The sequence below is a fragment of the Lepidochelys kempii genome, chromosome 8 (assembly GCF_965140265.1).
Source record: "Lepidochelys kempii isolate rLepKem1 chromosome 8, rLepKem1.hap2, whole genome shotgun sequence".
Classification (NCBI taxonomy): domain Eukaryota; kingdom Metazoa; phylum Chordata; order Testudines; family Cheloniidae; genus Lepidochelys; species Lepidochelys kempii.
The window spans coordinates 49,692,140-49,712,319 of NC_133263.1; the positions used below are offsets into that span (position 1 = coordinate 49,692,140).

At 44.1% G+C, this 20,180-nt stretch overlaps 1 protein-coding gene across 11 annotated transcripts in view; it reads left to right on the top strand.

The window, feature by feature from the left end:
• Nucleotides 1-20,180, top strand: part of RABGAP1L (RAB GTPase activating protein 1 like) — a 530,232-nt gene that overhangs the window by 457,618 nt on the left and 52,434 nt on the right. The window contains exons 1-2 of one of the 11 annotated variants that reach the window (XM_073356450.1): nucleotides 16,580-16,811; nucleotides 18,309-18,847. The exons of 9 other annotated variants lie outside the window; for them this stretch is intronic. In XM_073356450.1, coding sequence (XP_073212551.1) covers nucleotides 18,737-18,847 — 111 coding nt within the window. In that variant the 5' untranslated portion in view covers nucleotides 16,580-16,811; nucleotides 18,309-18,736. Of the gene's footprint in view, nucleotides 1-16,579; nucleotides 16,812-18,068; nucleotides 18,848-20,180 lie in introns of those variants that run through there. One more of the 11 variants, XM_073356449.1, reaches the window with a different exon arrangement.

Sequence of the window (20,180 nt, forward strand, 5' to 3'; positions counted from 1 at the left end):
ATTATGAGTTTAAGTTCCCATGCTCGTCTTTTCAAGGTGTTGTGCTGGTTTCCTTTGAGGATGAGGAATGAGAGGTCAGATACAGAGTCATCGTTTTGTGAAAAGTGTTCACCACCAGGTGATGTGTTTTCGTCTTTTATCCGTTTTTCTGTGTGAGTTCATTCGAGAGTGCAGTGATTGTCTGGTTTAACAGTGCGATTAAAACTGTAATTAATTGCAATTAATTTTTTTTAGTTAATCGCATGAGTTAACTGCGATTAATCGACAGCCCTACAAGTAATAAATAAATAATAAAAGACCAAAAGCACTTAGATGCCCAGTTAGGACTCTCAGCCCTTAACGCACCCCAAGATTCTTTGTTGCTGCTGTTATTTGGTATTGTTACGAGGGAAGGGACGAATATGAACTTCTCTCTGAAATTTCTGTGCTTTCTCTGTGTTGCAACTTTAAACTGTGTGTGACAGAGTGCTGGGAGCTATCAGGTGAGCCAACTCTCTGATCACTTAGGCATCAATCAGCTCCCCTGGAGATGACTGATTGGGGTTGTGCAAACTAATTGGCTGATCAGGCTCAGAGGCTAGATGAGCCAATTCATCTGTCAGCTGAGGGGTGTAAGAAAGACAGGAAGGAAGTACCGGGGGAGAGAAGGAGTAACCAGGGCTAGCTGAGCCAAGTGTGTGCAGAGATCTCAAAAAAGGGAGACCTCTGGTCCTGTAGGAAAGGGCTAAAGGTAGAGAAGCTTTATATATAATATCTCTGCATGGGATTGTATTAGTATTGGTGATAGGAAAATAAATAAATCACACGAAGTTGCCACGCAACAGACTAAGTCTGAGGGGTTCCTGGGGCATCTGAGGACAAGGAAGGAGAGCGCCCATGTTAGAAAAACAGGTAGTTTTTCTTTCATGACCAGATCAGTAGAGAATTCAGCCATAGCAATAATCACAATATTATGCAATGTATGAAATAGAACAAGCTGCATCAAAAGAATTGCCAATGTGAAAGTCTACTTTCATACTCAAACACCGCGGAAAGTCCAGTTAATGTATCTGCTGAATTAATCACCCATCCTTAGGGGGCTCCCTCAAATGCCAGTAGAGTTGCCAAGTCTATTTGTAGTCCTCCATACTATTACAAAGAGCTGCAGCACGACACTTCACTCCAGGACAGTTACTTCAATAGAAGAAATGCCGTGTAGCATTCCCCTAAAGTAGCAATGGCATGTTTTGCAGTGTGGATCAAATCCCTCACTTGTTTCACAGCATAATTAGAAATTGAGTCATTCTTTCACAAACATCGCAGGAACAATTCTTGAGAAGACAGACATTCGTAACCCTTCTAAATGTTATAGGCCAGTGTTTCTCAAATGCAGTCACTGTGGCCGCATGTGGCCACCAGGGGGTTTTTCTTCGGCCACAACAGCCTCCTGGGTGGAGATGAGGAGGGGCACAAAGCAGCAGCCCCTCTCTGCAGTGCCTAGCTGTTGCTTCTGGCTGCATTGGTGTTTGCTGGCACCACCAGCAGGGGATCAGTAGTCTGCACCAGACAGCCTCCTGGGGGCTCTGGGCAGCACCTCTGCAGACATACAGGGTTAGTGCTCAGCGGGTTTTGGGACCTGGGCTCTGGCTCTGGACTTTAGCCCGGGGCGGTGGGGCTTGGGTTTGGACAAATTGTCAGAGCGGCCACCAGCAAGGGTTGGTGGCCACACTCTGATGCTACCAAAAAAAATTTTCTAAGAACCCCATAGGTATCCACAGCACTAGATTTACATTATATATGGTCAATCACATGGGAGAAAACAAAATAATGTCTCTTTTTTCACATTAATTTTAACATTTGCTTGAAAGCACCCATTTTCTGATCAACTTCATGTGTTACTTTAAAGCAGTGCTGTTATAGAGTAGAGCCAGAATTCTCAGAGCTTTTTCTTGAGATCCCAAATAGAGCCTTTTGTAAACAATAGAAGACAAAGACTGATTTTTCCCTCTTTAATTTGAGTGGTGAATACAGACTTGGAATCTAATAAAACCTGAACCTTCTGCATACAAATTGATGTTAGACGGGAGCTGCCACATTCTTACAGTTCTTACCCAGCCTAGAAGCTGACTGGTAGGAGCAAAAGAGCAAATCAGGGTAAAAGGGAACACCGTCAACTTGAAATGTAGCTAATTTTAAAGCAAATGTGCTAAAAGTCATGTCAGGTACACACCTGCCTCAGAGTCTCCTGTACATTTTTATGGTTTTACAAACCAAATTTTCTTCTTTTAAAACTTTTTTCTAAAGTTTTGTGAAAGACCAAGTAAGCGATGGGAAAATAGTGACACTGACCATACACAAAGTGCTGTCAAATTCAGAAAGTAAACCAACTCCACATATATATAGAAATTTTTTTATTTATTTCTCTCATCTGCTAGAGTAATCCTAGGTGTTACTATGTAGTTACAGTAATCCTAGGCATTACTTGTAACAGGCAGAGCTATGATGCTTAGGTTGATGGTGTCCCTTGAAAAATCAAGGGAGGGTATCTATATGAATCAATCCTCCATTATATCTCACAATCCCATTGTAATCTGTGCACGAAGAATTAGACCTGAAGAGTTTTCCTGCTTGTAGAAAGCATGCTGAAAATGCGAAGTAGGATTAAATATTGTAGCTCTATTGTGCCTTTAAGGGTATGTCTACATTACGAAATCAGGTCGAATTTATAGAAGTCGATTTTTTAGAAATCGATTTTATACTGTCGATTGTATGTGTCCCCATTTAAGACCATTAACACCATTAAGTCGGCGGAGTGCGTCCACAGTACCGAGGCTAGCGTCGACTTCCTGAGCATTGCACTGTGGGTATCTATCCCACAGTTCCCACAGTCTCCGCCGCCCATTAGAATTCTGGGTTGAGATCCCAATGCCTGATGGGGCAAAAACATTGTTGCGGGTGGTTCTGGGTACATGTCGTCAGCCCCCACCCCTCCGTGAAAGCAACGGCAGACAATCGTTTCGCGCCTTTGTTCCTGGGTTACCCATGCAGACGCCATACCACGGCAAGCATGGAGCCCGCTCAGCTCACGTCACCGTACATGTCCTGGGTGCTGGCAGACGCAGTACTGAATTGCTACACAGCAGCAGATCATTGCCTTGTGGCAGCAGACGGTGCAGTATGACTGGTAGCTGTTGTCGTCGTTGTCTCCTGGGTGCTCTTGGCCGACCTCGGTGAGGTCGGTCAGGGGCGCCTGGACATAAATGGGAGTGACTCCAGGTCATTCTCTTCTTAAGTTTCGTCTCATGGAGATTCAGTCTGCCTGGAAATGATGACGGCTACAGTCGTACTGCACCATTTGTTGCCAGCCTACCCCTTGCTCCCTCCTCTCTCCCTCTGTGAAAGCAACGGCCGACAATAGTTTCACGCCTTTATCCGTGTGGGCACCATATTGCTGTCAGCATCGTCATCCACCTGCTGCTTCCACTGCCACTCTGCTCTCGTGCAGACGCCAAAGCACGGCAAGCATGGAGCCCACTCAGATCACCGCGGCAGTTGTGAGTATTGTAAACACCACACGCGTTATCCAGCAGTATATACAGAACCAGAACCTACAAAAGCAGGCGAGGACAGTGCAGTGATGAGAGTGATGAGGACATGGACACAGACTTCTCTCAAAGTATGGGCCCCGGCAATTTGGACATCATGGTGGTAATGGGGCAGGTTCGTGCCGTGGAACGCCGATTCTGGGCCCAGGAAACAAACACACTCTGGTGGGACCACATAGTGCTGCAGGTCTGGGGCGATTCCCAGTGGCTGTGAAACTTTCGCATGCATAAGGGCATTTTCATGGAACTTTGTGACTTGCTTTCCCCTGCCCTGAAGCGCAAGAATACCAAGATGAGAGCAGACCTCACAGTTCACAAGCGAGTGGTGACAGCCCTCCGGAAGCTTGCAATGCCAGACAGCTACTGGTCAGTCGGGAATCAATTTGGAGTGGGCAGATGTACTGTGGGGGCTGTTGTGATCCAAGTAGCCAACGCAATCACTGAGCTGCTGCTATCAAGGGTAGTGCCTCTGGGAAATGTGCAGGTCATAGTGGATGGCTTTGCTGCGATGGGATTCCCTAACTGTGGTGGGGCGATAGACGGAACCCATATCCCTATCTTGACACCGGACCACCAAGGCAGTGAGTACATAAACCGCAAGGGGTACTTCTCAATGGTGCTGCAAGCACTGGTGGATCACAAGGGACGTTTCACCGACATCAACGTGGGATGGCCGGGAAAGGTACATGACGCTCGCATCTTCAGGAACTCTGGTCTGTTTCAACAGCTGCAGCAAGGGACTTTCTTCCCAGACCAGAAAATAACCACTGCAGATGTTGAAATGCCTATAGTTATCCTTGGGGACCCAGCCTACCCCTTAATGCCATGGCTTATGAAGCCATACACAGGCAGCCTGGACAGAGGTCAGGAGCAGTTCAGCTATAGGGTGAGCAAGTGCAGAATGGTGGTAGAATGTGCATTTGGTTGTTTAAAAGTGTGCTGGAGCAGTTTACTGACTCGGTTAGACCTCAGCGAAACCAATATTCCCATTGTTATTACTGCTTGCTGTGCACTCCACAATATCTGTGAGAGTAAGGGGGAGACGTTTATGGTGGAGGGGGAAGTTGAGGCAAATCGCCTGGCCGCTGATTACACACAGCCAGACACCAGGGCAGTTAGAAGAGTACAGGAGGACACGGTGTGCACCAGAGAAGCTTTGAAAACCAGTTTAATGACTGGCCAGGCTATGGTATGAAAGTTCTGTTTGTTTCTCCTTGATGAAAACCCGCCTCCTTGGTTCACTCTACTTCCCTGTAAGCCAACCGCCCTCCCCTCCCCCCTTCGATCACCGCTTGCAGAAGCAATAAAGTCATTATTGTTTCAAATTCATGCATTCTTTATTAATTCATCACACAAATAGGGGGATCACTGCCAAGGTAGCCCGGGAGGGGTGGATGAGGAGGGAAGCACCAGGTGGGGTGGGGGAGGAGGGAAGGACAAGGCCACACTGCACTTTAAAACTTATTGAATGCCAGATTTCTGTTGCTTGGGCAGTCCTCTGGGATGGAGTGATTGGGTGCCCGGAGGCACCCCCACCGCATTCTTGGGCGTCTGGGTGAGGAAGCTGTGGAACTTGGTTACACAGGGGCTGTAGCGGCGGTCTGTGCTCCTGCCTTTCCTGCTGCTCAACCATAGGCTGGAGCATATCAGTTTGATCCTCCAGTAGCTTCAGCATTGCCTACTGCCTTCTGTCAGCAAGCTGACGCCACCTATCATCTTCAACCCGCCACCTATCATCTTCAGCCCGCCACCTGTCCTCACATTCATATTGTGCTTTCTTGGACTCTGACATTGCTTACCTCCATGCATTCTGCTGGGATCTTTCAGTGTGGGAGGACTGCATGAGCTCAGAGAACATTTCATCGCGAGTGCGTTTTTTTTCACCTTCTAATCTTCGCTAGCCTCTGGGATGGAGATGATAATGTGAGTGTTGAAACATTTGCAGCTGCGGGAGGGAAAAAAAAGGGAGAGTAGTAGTTAAAAAGACACATTTTAGAGAGCCTTGCTGTTAACATTACATAGCACATGTGCTTTCAGTACAAGGTCACATTTTCCCTCTTATATTGAGGGTCTGCCGGTTTGGTGTGAGAGATCACTCACGCAGGGCCAGGCAACAGAATTCGGCTTGCAGGCAGCCATGGTAGGCCACAGTCTTTTGGCTGCTTTAAGCATCATAACATGTGGGAATGGTTTCAAACAGCAGCGCCCTCATTTCCCATACCAAGCAGCCGTTGGGTTGGCCATTTAAAATGGGTTGGCCATGGAAAAGGAGGGGCTGCAGTTTTCAGGTTAACGTGCAGCACAAACCCAACACACACACACACATATACCCAATTCTCTGAGGTGATCGCTTCACCCCTCCCCCACTGTGTGGATAATAGCAGGGAATATTTCTTTTCAGCCACAAGCACACAGCCTAGCAGGAACGGCCACCTCTGAATGTCCCCTTAATAAAATTACCCTATTTCAACCAGGTGACCATGAGGCGTGACCATCCAGGAGAGCTTTATGGAGATGTCCCTGGAGGATTTCCGATCTCCATCCCCAGACATGTTAACAGACTTTTCCAGTAGCTGTACTGGCCATGAATGCATCCCAAGTCTTCAGAGCAAATTAATCATTAAACATGCTTGCTTTTAAACCATGTATTATATTTACAAAGGTACATTTACCAGAGGTCCTTTCTCTGCTTGGTGGGTCCGGGAGCCCACCTTGGGTGGGTTTGGGGGGTACTGGCTCCAGGTCCAGGGTTTGAAACAGTTCCTGGCTCTCGGGGAAAACGGTTTCTCCGCTTGCTTGCTGTGCGCTATCTTCAACCTCCTCCTCCTCATCATCATCTTCCTCATCCCCAAAATGTGCATCCCTGTTGCGTGATAATCCACTGATGAAGTCAAAGCAGAGGGGTGGGGTAGTGGTAGCTGCCCCCCCTAGAATGGCATGCAGCTCATCATAGAAGCGGCATGTCTGGGGCTCTGACCCCAAGCGGCCATTTGCCTCTCTGTTTTTTTGGTAGGCTTGCTTGAGCTCCTTAAGTTTTACATGGCACTGCTGCAGGTCCCTGTTATAGCCTCTGTCCTTCATGCCCTTAAAGATTTTTTCAGATGTTTGGGCATTTCGTCTTTTGGAACGGAGTTCTGATAGCACAGATTCATCTCCCCATACAGTGATCAGATGCTGTACCTCCCGTTTGGTCCATGCTGGAGCTCTTTTGCGATTCTGGGACTCCATCATGGTCACCTCTGCTGATAAGATCTGCACTCACCTGCAGCTTGCCATGCTGGCCAAAGAGGAAATGAGATTCAAAAGTTCGCGGGCCTTTTCCTGTCTACCTGACCAGTGCACCTGAGTTGAGAGTGCTGTCCAGAGCGGTCACAATGGAACACTCCGGGATAGCTCCCAGAGGCCAATACTGTCGAATTGTGACCAAGCTACCCCAAATTCGACCCGCAAGGGCACTAATCCCCTCATCGGGGGAGGAGTACAGAAATCGATTTTAAGAGCCCTTTAAGTTGAAAAAAATGACTTCATTGTGTGGATGGGTGCAGGGTTAAATTGATCTAACGCTGCTAAATTCGACCTAAACTCGTAGTGCAGACCAGGGCAAAGACATAGCCCTGTTTGTGGTGATGTAGGGAGACACCACACCAGCAGGATCTCTAGGAGTCTTTGAGCCTCCAGGGAGCAAGAGGGAGCACAGCCACTACATCACCATTGATGGAAGTGCAGTGTTCTCTTTTTTCTGCTACCGGCCAGCTCGATCACATGGCAAAAGCACTAGCCTTGAATAGTCCAAGTGGTAGATTTTCTCCAGTCTTTGTTGCTGGACGCAAGGTGAAGAGACTCCTTACACTCCCATCTCTTCTCCTGTGGGTGCCTGCACTGGGCTGGGTATATTCCTTTGTCTTTCTTTACAGAGTGGCTCGTTTCCATTAGCTACATAGACTTAATAGCAGTGGTAATACTGGTGTCATGGACCAGATCGTATCTTACTTGAATAAAAGGCAAAATGGAGCCAGAGGTGAAAAGCTGAGGAGATGCCAACAGGACATACAAATGTTTGAAAATGCCTGGAGTCTCTTTGATCGAGTCTGAGTAAAGAAATATTTCATTATCATGGAAAGAATTGCCTCACTCAGCTGTGTAAGATGCTCCCTTCCCACTCACATACCACTCCAAGTTCAAAGATAAGCCTGTTCTATCAAATCAAGAAAAATGTATCTTGAAAAAAATCATAGCTTTTCTAATTGTATTACATTTTTTTGAACCATCAGGTAGTCGATGTAGTTTCCACATTAGGAAACTGGATCAACACAATTAAGGACTGAAACAACTTGCATACTGAACCTCAGATAAAATAAACCTTTGAGGAGAAATTGTCCTTGCTTCTGAAATATTTTTTTCTTCCAAATGTGAACTATATTCCTTTCACTATAGAGTGCAATGATGAACAGAGACGTAGTGGCAAAGGATAACTTGACTCTTAGATTAAAGTGTGGTGTTGCTGGTCATTGTGTATATAATTTAATATCTTATGCAACATGACAGAGTCTAAATAGTTTCCGAGGCAAAATGTTTAAAACTAGAATAAAATAGTCACTGAAAATTAAACAAAAAAACCCCTCTCAAAAATCTTGTGAATTTTTTTGGAGGTAAGTTTAATATAAAAATTTCCCCTTGAAAGTTTCTCAGCATTCACTTTCTAGCCTTCACATCATTATAATCAAACTAAGGGCTCGATTGTGGAATATATGGACACAGCTCTGCTTGGAGTTGGCACAGTGCTTCTCGCATTTCCAGGGATATCACAGCCACTGCATCCCCATTGCTGAGGGTGCTGTCACCTCTCCTCTGCACTGGTGAGCTCTTTTGGCTGGAGTGGAGGGAGTAATGTAATGACAGCAGCTTTGCAAGCATTGCAGAACTCTTTCACTATGGACCACATATGTGGGTATGTCTCACAACACAGTTCGCTCAAGTTAGAACTTGAATTTTGCTCTTAACCCAACTCCCATCCGCACACAAAAATCTCTAGCTTGAGTTCAGTGGCCTTTAAGCTCAAGCTAGCTAGCCTGTCAGTGGGGTGGGTTGAAGCTCAAGTGCTACTGATGCTGGGGCTAGTAATGCAGTGGGGATGCACAGCTCAGGTTACACCAACTCAGCAACAGCTGATGCAGTGACTTGGTGTAACTTGTTGTTTTGCAGTGTGGTCACTCTCACTCAAGCTAGGCTAGCTCAAATGCAGAACTGGAGTGTGCTAACTCAATCTAAGGCTATGTCTACACTAGCAATCTTACAGCAGTACAGCTGTGCCAATGCAGATCGCTTGCATAGCCGCTTTATGCCAACAGGAGAGAGCTCTCCCATCGATGACATAAAACCACCTCAATGAGCAACATAGCGCCGTGCACACTACCACTTATGTGGCAAAACTTATGTCACTCGGGGGGTGTTTTTTTGCCAACGTAAGAGGTCACGTCTACACTACCAAACTTGCAGTTAAAACAAGCTCTGTGAGTGAAAGAGTGAAAGTGAGTGCACCTGGTCCCCCAGGTCTCCCCTTTTGCTCCCTCTCCTTCCCTTGTGTACGGTATGATCTGACCATAAGAGTACCCTGCACAGGACCTCGGAGGTGTAATTCCCAGGGTGTGTGGATTTGTGCGTGCTAGCTCTGCTCGACATAGCCCCTAAACGTGGCAGTGCGGCCCCAGTGGTTTGGGCGGCAGCTCCCGCTAGCCACCCGAGCATGTATGCAGTGGATCAGGCGGGACTGTGCCCATGCCACTGCGGCTGCACTGTTTTAGGTGCTAGCTCAAGCAGAGTTAGCATGTGGACATCTAACCGCGCTGTGAATTGCACCTTCCAGCTGCTTTGTAGACATGCCCTAGATGATCAAATTAAAATTAAAACCATTTATGCTAGGAGGCACACCACCGGTTGTGATATGAAGCATCCAAATAAATATTTCATTGTATTCTTCTTCTGTGTCCTATTCACCCTGCACAGTGTGGCAGTCTGCCAGTTAATAAGTTGTTTTGACAGTAATTTGGATAGAACCTGACAGGCAATCGCCAAATAATTATACTTAGCATTTTGTATTTTCAATGCAAATATTGACTAATTTTCACAATGAAATAGGCAGGTAATCTAACCTCCATTTTGTGGATGAGAAAACAGAATCAGAGCAGTCCAACTAGCAGAAGGCCACACAGCAAGTCAGGTGCAAACTTTGGATTAGAACGAAGGACTCCTGGCCCACGGTGCCCTGCTAACTTCAAGTTTCTTCATATTTGCAAATCTCACTTTATAATGTGTTGTTTAATGTTAATATCTGTTCTCATTTGCTATTCAAATACAGTATATGACGACAGTCATTGTAATTCAAGGACAAAGGTAACAACACAGATATATGTTTATGTTTCACAGTGAATCAAGCAATTCACAGCAGACAGCACACGTGCTTTAGGTAAAAGGTCACATTTTGCCTTTTATATTGAGCGCCTGCCGGTATGGTGACACATCACACACGGCTGGGCAACAGAATTCCGTTTCCACGCAGCCATAGTAAGGCAAAGACTATACAGGGTTGGCTTCTTACGCATAACATGTGGGAATGGTTTCAAACTGCAGCGCCATCCTTTCTCATAGCAAGCAATGGATTGGGTTTCACATTTAAAAGGAGGGGCTGCGGTTTTGGGGTGGATGTGCAGCACACCCCTCCCCCCACCCCACCGCGTGGCTGTTCTCTGGGATGATCCCTTTTAGCGAAGCTCAAACAGCCCAGCATGAAGGATATAGACTGAATGTTGCTTGTATGCGACCAAAACCCAGGACCATTCGTTGCCATGCTTTGTGCTGCAATGATTCCAGAATACTTTCAGAGTACCTCCTGGAGAGCTTCACGGAGATGTCCCTGGAGGATTCCTGCTTCATCCCCAGACATGTGAACAGACTTTTCCAGTAGCTGTACTGGCCATGAATGCATCCCAATTCTTCAGGGCAAATCAAACATTAAACACTCTCTTGCTTTTAAACCCTGTACTGTAGTTACAAATGCGCACTTACCAGAGGTACCATCTCCAGCGTCAGGGTCAGGGATCCCGCCTTCGGAGGGTATTGGCTCCAGGGTGATGAAAAAGTCCTGGCTGCCGGGGAGAACGGATTCACAGCTTGCCTGCTGCGCATTCTCCTCCTCCTCCTCTTCCTCATCCAAAAAATCCTCCTCTGTGTTGCGTGGGACTCCCCCCTTGCAGGTGTCCATGGACAGTGGTGGGGTCCCCTCCTAGAAAGCCATGCAGCTGATCATAGCAGCGGCATGTATGGGGTTCTGACCCGGAACGACTGTTTGCCTCCTTTGTCTTTTGGTAGGCTTGCCTCAGCTCCTTAACTTTCACATGGCACTGCCGTATGTCCCTGTTGTAGCCTCTCTCCAACATGCCCTATGAGATTTTGGCAAATATACTTGTATTTCTTCTTTTTGATCAGAGTTCTGCCTGCACAGATGTTTCTCCCCATACAGCAGTCAGATCCAGTGTCTCCCTTTCGGTCCATGCAGGAGCTCGTTTGCGATTCTGGAGGGACTGCATGGTCACCTGTGCTGCTGAGTTTGCCACGCTGACCAAACAGCAAATGAAATTCAAAAGTTCCCGAGGTTTTTCCTGTCTACCTGCCTAGTGCATTGGAGTTCAAAGTGCTGTCCAGAGCGGTCACAATGGAGCACTGTGGGATAGCTCCCAGAGGCCAATACCGTCGATTTGCACCCGCACGACCTCAAATTCAACCCAGCAAGGTTGATTTTAGTTCTACTCCCCTCGCCAGGGAGGAGTACAGAAGTTGATTTTAAGAGTCCTTTAAGTCGACAGAACGGGGTTAGTTGTGTGGACGCATTCATTTTAAAATCTACCTAACATGGCTAAATTTGACCTAACTCTGTAGTATAGACCAGGCCTTAGGCTCCTTTGAAAATCCCACCCAAAACGTAGGTGGAGGGTGGGGGAAAGGACTGTTATACACAAACACAGTGTTCAGGACAATGATTTGCATAGATGATTTTTTTTTTAAAAAAAATCTCTATATACATTATCTAGAGACAGAAGGACATGAAGTGAGTAATTCACCATTGATTTCTTGAGAAAGCTGAAGCGGGGAGAGGAAAGTAAGGAAATAATTGCTAGTGCCTTAGGCCATGTCTACACTAGAGACCTTACAGCAGAATAGCTGTACTGATGCAGCTGCACCGCTGTAAGATCACTTGTGTAGTGGCTCTATAATGACGCAAGAGAGCTTTCCCATTGACATAATTAAACCATCCCCAGCGAGCTCTCCCACCGACCTAGCGCTGTCCTCACTGGTGCTTATGTCGGTGTAACTTATGTCGCCCGGGGTTGTTTTTTGCACCCCTGAGCGACATAAATTATACCAACACAAGCGGTAGTATAGGCACCGAGTTTCTAATCTGCGGGGGGTGCTTCCCCCAGGCCTCGCCCCCACTCCACCCCTTCCCCCAATGCCCCACCCCACCCTGCTCTTCTTACCTCTTCCCCGCCTCTTCCTGCCCCCACCCTGCCTCTTCCCGCCCAGTTCCGTCCCTCCCCTGAGTGCGCTGCACCCTCGCTCCTCCCCCCTCTCTCCCACTGCCTCCTGATGCCGTGAAACAGCTGATCTGTGGCAGGCAGGAGGCGCTGGGACGGAGGGGGAGGCGCTGATCCATGAGGCCGCAGGTGGGTGGGAGGTGCTGGGGGAAGGAGGAGGTTCTGATGGGGGGCTTCCAGTGGGTGCTCAGCACCCACCATCTTTTTCCCCTGGGTGCTGCAGCCCCAGAGCAGCCATGGAGTTGGTGCCTATGGGTGGTAGTGTAGACATAGCTTTAGAAAGAAAATGAAATAAGGAATATAGGAAAGAAATGTAAAATATTTAAATTTTAAAATCTGGATTTAATTCAGTAAGAAATGAGAGAGCCATAATTTAAAAGGCTGGATGGAGCTGAATGTTGCTGGGTGTCAATATGTAGTTTAGAACAGTGGTTCTCAACCAGGGGTACGTGTACCCCTGCGGGTACTAAGAGGTCTTCCAGGGAGTACTCAACTCATCAAGATCAGTGTTTCTCAACCTGGGGGTTGCAGCCCCCAGAAGGGTCACGGGACAGGTTTAGGGGGGTCACAAGTGCAGCGCCAGCATTAGGGGGTGGCAAGCAAGGCAGCTGCCAGGGGTTCCATGCCACAGGGGACCTGGCAAAGCTAAGTTACCTGCTTCAGCCCTGCCACCTGGGGCTCAGGCTTCAGACAAGACTCACAAGTGAAAAACAGACTCTCATATTACACTGAAATGTAAGTACTATATTTATATTCCAATCAATTTATTTTATAATTATATGGTAAAAATGAGAAAGTCAGCAATTTGTCAGTAATAGTGTGCTGTGACACTTTTGTATTTTTATGTCTCAGTTTTGTAAGCAAGTAGTTTTTAAGTGAGGTGAAACTTGAAGTAGGCAAGACAAATCAGATTCCTGAAAGGAGTACAGTTGAGAGAGGTTGAGAACCACTGGGTTAGAATCACAGCTACAGACGTTATCACCTGTTTAAAGACCACACAGGTTTTAAAAATCAAATGGGGGGGATTTGGTTTTGCCAGGTTCACGTCCTGCAGGTTTACATGAAGCTTCAGCAACACGCAAAACCTGAAATTCCACATAAAGTTGAGATGAACCTTTTTACACCCTGTTTAGAAAGGAGTGGCCTTCAAAATCACTTTATTGCTTGTGTCTTGGGGCAGCCACAGCTGGCCTGCTCTCCTTCCCTTTTGCATTTGGGGTGTGTATGCCGAGGGAGGTAATAGGTCTGCTGTTGTGCACAGCCAAGGAAAGAGCATCTGGGAGGTGGGTCTCAGACAGATCTTTACTCATCAATAACTACAGTGGGAACCTGGGTCAGTGTTAGCTTTCTGTGTGGCATACAGATGATTTGCAAAGGATGGAGGAAGGAAAGGAGGAGTTCAGGTTTTGCAAATTTGCTTCCTTATAATCTATAGAGAAGGCCTGAACAATTTTAAAGCTTTTTTTTTTTTAACTTTAAAATAGGAGTAGAACAAAGTAAGGGAAACAAATCTCATCTCCCCTTCCTTCACCCATGCATGCAGTAAATAATTCAAACACAGCCAGAGCACAGCCATAAAATAAAAAAGAAGCAAAAATTTTGACCTTTTCTCTAAAACTTGCTACAGATTTATATTGAGGGGGAGAGAATTCCAGAGTCACCGGCTTGCTGGAAAAGGCTGTACCTCAGCAATTCCAGTCCTGCTAACCTCTGCTACCACCAGAAGAATAACAGTAACTCTCTAAAGTATATTGGTTTGCTGGCTTAAATCTGTAAGATTGAGTGCACAATTTTGCCTGCACCCAAGTTACAAGGAAGGCAATACACTTGCAAAAGTCAAGGATTTGCATGCATACATATCTTATTGCATGTACAACCCTGATTTGTACACATGTGGGCAGGATTTTTGCAGGCACAACCCAGGTGCACACACACACATTTTTTAAAATGTAGGCCATGTTATCTGACAAAGTAAAACCATGAAAAGCTTTAGCCCAGCAATAGGCATCTGGTTCAGCATACACCACTGCTATGAAGTTACATGACACTCTCCATTAATATCACTTTATACTTAATATTTGTGTAAAAACAGAAAATCCACAAAAAGAAAAGGAGTACTTGTGGTACCTTAGAGACTAACAAATATATTTGAGCATAAGCTTTCATGAGCATCCAATGAAGTGAGCTGTAGCTCACGAACGCTTATGCTCAAATAAATTTGTAAATCTCTGAGGTGCCACAAGTACTCCTTTTCTTTTTGCAGATACAGACTAACACGGCTGCTACTCTGAAACCTGTCAGAAAATCCACAGGGTTTCCTAATTAATTATGTTTCTCTTAAAATTTGAACTAGTTCATAATTAGAATATGAGCCTTTACTATGATTGTTTCCAGCCAGTTACTTATTTAATGGTTAATATTCCTTCTCAAAGGTATATCTACATAGGACTGTATTGATTATTGCTTATCTTGAGGTAGGTAACACCTAAATCAAGGCTGGTCTGGCATTCCCCAGGCTACAAAAGTGTGATTTACCCTAGGAATCAGCCTAATGAAGAGGGTGGGATTAAACTCTTTCTGGAGTGCAGCAGTGTTTTCTGGGATTGCCCAGGTTTGATCAGCCATTTTACAGTCCTGAGGGGTTTTTCTGTGATATTTAGCTCTGTGGGAGAGTAATATTACTCCCTATGCAAATTAAGAGCTAGAATTTTCTTTTTCTTTTTTTTTTTTGTCCACTCCTCTGGCTTCTTAATTGCCAGTAATCCTCTTGGGGTAAGGAGGAGGGTAGACCTTTAATGTGGGATAAACAAGCTTTCTGTTCTAATCAGCTGTTTTCCACTTTAATGGCTGCATTTGAAACAGATCTTACCTCTCATTACATGGTGGGGAAGTTATGAAAGGGGTATGATAGTACCATTGTTCATCCTGTATTGGTTGAAAAACTATGCAAAAATCTCTTTAAACGCTGCCAGGTAGCACCTCAAGTGCTATACAAACAGGTTTGAATGTAATTGTCTGAAGTCTGTTATGTTAATGAATCCAACTTGGAGTAACTGAAGGAAACTCCAAACTCTGCTTCATAAAAGGAGTGGCGGCAGAATCTGGAGAGGGCCCTTACTCAGCATATATAACTCTTTTCAGTGAGGGTCGAGCCATGTTGGTCCTAGGATATTAGAGAGACAAGGTGGGTGGTGAAATAGACAAGCTTTCTAGCTGCACTCTCTTTCACGTCTGTTCCAACAACAGAAGTTACCTCACCTACTCATTTCAGTCGTTCAGGCGAAAGGTCCCTTGTCATATGGAATAAGACATTGCTGGAGGTAGGGTGGGAGGGAATCTTCTCCGGTGAGTAAGCAGAATTTTGCTGCATAAAGGTAAATGTTATGCAAAATTCAGTAATATTCCATTCGTATTTTCTTTTCATCCAAATGTGTAAAATCCCAGCATATGTGATTCAGGTCAGTTATATTAGCTAGTGTAATCTTGTGCTGCTGTCCTAACCATCTGTTGGCTGGCTAAGATTGCCCTCCTGCCTCCCCATGACCAACTGGTTGAAATACAAATGACACAGGAAAACTGCTTTACCACTTCCTTGATGACTGCTGCTGCAGTACCTGTGTGGTGTTATGCAAAGCAGCAGCATTTGTTACAAAGGATGAGGAGTAACGTGAGGCAGCTCTAGTCTGCACATAGATTTTATATCATGTGTCTGATATGTTATTCATCAAAGGAGTGCTTAAAAATCTTTGTTGCTGAGGGGCTCAGTATTCAAGTTCAGAAAACACGTGGGCAGACTTGAAGAGATTGTGAGCTGTTTCTGTAGAAAAGGCATATCCCCTCTTCCCAATTTCAGTGAAATGATACTCTGGGCCATGTCTTGATAGGCAGACGGGTTGTGTTTTTAATTGTGTTAGCTCAATCGGGTTATCTTAACAGTACTGAAAAGCGCTGTTAAGATGCAGGTGCTGGCCATGTTGCAGCTTAGGCTCTTTCTGGGCTACAACCCAGTCAGGCAACACAACTTGCCTGCATTCTAACAGGACTTTTCAGTCACATCAGGCTAACTCAGCTAAGCTCACATGATTGAAAAAATACCCTTTTAAGTCAGTGAACTGTTCTGGTGTAAAATGAGAGTAAAATCTGCCCCATAATCTCTGACCAGCAAAAAGTTGACTAGAAGGATTTAATTATCTGAGCTGGGTATTATTTTGCATATCTGCATTCTCTACCCCCTACCCTTGGTGTAGAATTAAGTTGTGCTCTCACTGTCGCAGGAATGCTGCTTGTTGTTCTGTGTGCTCGCTCCCTTGGTACACACATGACTGTTCAAATGTAATTTCAGTCCCTGTTTGCAGCCTCTGTACAGCTGCCAGCAAGGAGTGTGGAATTATGGGAAGTTTCTTTCTTCACCTCCTACAACAGGTGTCTTTGTTAGCACACCTCATATACAGATACTGTCCGCACACACTGAGTCACCATGACTGAGAGAAATGTGAATGCAGGAAGAACTGCTTTCAGTGCCAGCAAGTGTTGCTACAAGAAAAACCTGAAGCCATGAAGCAGAAGAGAACATACATGAAGAACTTCCCAGTACAAGTTACAGCTCTTCTGAAAATATAAGAAGATTTTAGAATACAAGGTATGATCTATCTGCTGGACTCCTTGATAAACAAATTGTTTACTGGATATCACTCTAATTTTTGAATCTGAATTACCTCTCCTGAGGGAAACAAGTAAAAGAAATATTATAAGACAACCTCTTTTAAGCAAAGGAGAAATATATAGCACAAAAGCTGCATTGCAGATAAATTTCAAGTGAAAATATTTGTCTTTCTCCTGCAAGGGTTCAAGATGATCAGAAACTGTCTTAATCTCAAGGATTTCACCTCAAGTGCCTCATTTTTGTTTGCCATAAGCCTATTAGAACACTCTTCTGTTTCCTAGCAATAACGTGTAATTTTTTTCCTCCTCTATTTAAGCAAAAGAGATGATGGTTTTTAATCCTGAACACTACAGCTGTTGCTCAAGTTTCCTATTCAAATGCAAATAACACGTGGTGCTATTTAAATACGCATGTAATCTTTGAAAGATACTTCAGGAAAAACAGGAAAAAGAGAAGAGCAACGTTGATCTTATCCTGTTTATTCTGGAAAGCAAGCGTGTGACAATATGCGACTGGTAATTTGGACTGGAAATCTCTGTAAGGTTTGCAGTGTCCAGCATTCACTCTGATTTGAGGAAAAACACCCAACTGAATCCATTTATATTTCTTGCACAGATTGGAGTTTTCGTCGCTGGAACAAAATGCTACCAGGGGGGGTAAAAAATGTAATAGATGGGGCTAAATAGAAGCACAGACAATATAATTTTACTCTGTGTTCATTTGGCAATGATTACTTTTCCTAGTAAAACTGTGCGTAAGGGCGTTTTTCTCAGAGGGTATGTTTTGTTTATTTCTTTAAATCAATTTATACTTTTCTGTAGAACTATATTTTCATTTATAATTTGATAACTTTCAATTTCTTTTATCATTTTCCAAATTATTTTTTCTGTTTTGGCAGTTTTTCTTTGTCATATGGATGTTTAAACAAACGATTTGACAAGACTGATTCTCCAGGAAGCAACCAACAGGGCTACTGTACACTGTCTGTCTGAGACCCTGTCACTTTTGTAATTAAAAGTTACAGAAGTCCTGAATATTTCATGCTAAGGACAATCAAGCCTGGGAAAAATAATGTGGATTTCTATTGGTTTTCTTTTGCCTGAAATATTTCCTTTTTAGAGTATAGATAGTTTAGATAAAAGATTATTGATTTTTTCATCATATTCTTCCCTTTTTGAGGTGACTGTTTTACTCTCTGGGTTACAAAAGGAAATTAACATCTGTTAAATCTCTACCATAGCTGGGACTCTTGCTTGTAATTTGATATTGTTGCTGTAGCAACCCTACTTGTGCTTTAATTTTCGTACAGGTTTTCCAAAAAACCCTAAGTGACACAAATGACAACCTAAAACTGTGCAGAAGAAAGTGACTGCTTTTTCAAGTATTTCTGAGGATAGCTTTATAAACTTGTGAAAAATTCAGTGGAGGGAATACGAGAGGTCATTTATACACTCCTTTTCTTTGAATCTGCAGAATAAGCATAAAGCAAGAATTCAGTAGAAAACCAAACTCCCCCAACAAGAAGAATCATCTGCCTGTGGATAAATATTGGATTTAAAGAGTGAATCATTACAAAGAACTTTGGGATGAACAGAGGGAATTAAATAGTTTCCTAGGATTTGTGAAAACTTCAGTAAATTACTTTTCTACTTTCTCTGAGAATGTGAGCAGGCATTTATAATACAAATTTCCTGTAAAGATAAGAGACTCCCCCTTCCCACCTCAAGAGACAAACTACATACAGGAGCTGCTTTGGTTGGTTGGGGTTTTTCTTGTGACACTCCACCCACTCTAGCTTCTTCAGGTGGGTGTGGGCGACCATCACCCACAAAGAACTCAGATAAGGTTCATTGTTGGATAGTGAACCTGCTGCTGCTAACAGCTGGGAGCTTGCTGACAAAATGATGGAAGAAATCTCCATAGTGGTGGCCTACAATTCCCATATTTTTAGCCAGCTATATGATGAAGATTTTCTGGCCGGTCTGGTGGCAATCAGCAAACCCAAATCTGTGGTAGGTGTTGCTGTTGTGATTGTGAACTGTTGTTCACAGGTTGTTGATCCTTTGACTGTAACATGTGATGGTTATACTCCTACAGGAGAGGAGCCCTTTCATTGAAAGCAATAACAGTTCTTCTAAAAAATTATATAAATCTCTCTACAGTTTGTCTATATGTACTGAGAAATAGCAGATATAGTAATAATAATGATGATAGTAATTTAATTTGCAGTAATAATTTAAACTGTTCATATTGAGTTAATGTCTTTGAGACTGAGGTGAAGAGAGGAGGAATTGCTCAGTAAAAAAGCTAGTTTTGTGGTGTGTATAATAATTTTTTTGTGTAATTTTGATTTGAACTTTTATGGTTCTCAAGTGTTTTGAGCTCTCTGAAAGAAGTAAAAATGAGACTGGAACTAATTACAGAGTATTTTTCTCCTAAAAACAGAGCAAGTGCTAAATAACCTCAATACTTCAAGGGCTTAGCATGTCAGTTAAAGACTCAAGGCCAGATTCTCAGCTAGTGTAAATCAACGTAGTTCCTGTGGATCTGAGCTGTGAATTTGGCCCACATGATGGTTCATAGACTTCACACTCATTTTATAGGAGTTGTTATATATCCTATTTTAAGATCAGCATAAGCATCTATGCAAACCTTTTAGTTAAAATACAGCACCAAATTACTGTTCTAAAGCATTTTAGAGACGTGTATGTACATTATACGCATCGTATAGTCATGATCCTGCATTGGGATCTGTTAATGCAGACCCCTGTGAATATGTGGGATACCACTGAAGTTAACAGCTTTGTCTTCAATACAAAAAAAAAAAAAGCGAGATAACTCATCCATTAGCTATCCTGCTGTAAAATCTTAATCCAGACAAGGTACAGGTAGTTTTTACTGTGCTGTAATTAGGTGAACTCAACTGCTGATTGGAGGTATAGGGTTGACCTCACCTAGCTATGTCAAAGTAAAAGCTCCCTGCACCTTGTCTCGTCTAGGATTTTCAAAGAGTGCCTGAAGTTGGGCTCCCAATTCCACATTTTTTAGGATCAGATTCTGTGAATGGCTTCATGCAAGGGTCTGCCGTGACTGAGTCATTGGTGAGATTGAGGGTTTGCAAATTACAAGCCTGATTTTTCAGAGGTGTTGAGCTTAACTTTTTATTGACAGATGCAGATGCTAAGCATCACTAAACATCAGATTTCTTATCTAGGAGCCTATGTTTAGACACCCTGTTTGCGATTTTTGGTCTCTGTGGGTATACTATCTGTGTAAATATCAGAAGGAAAGAATTTATTTAGGTAACAGTGCTTGGATTCCTCCATATGTGGCAGATCTATAATT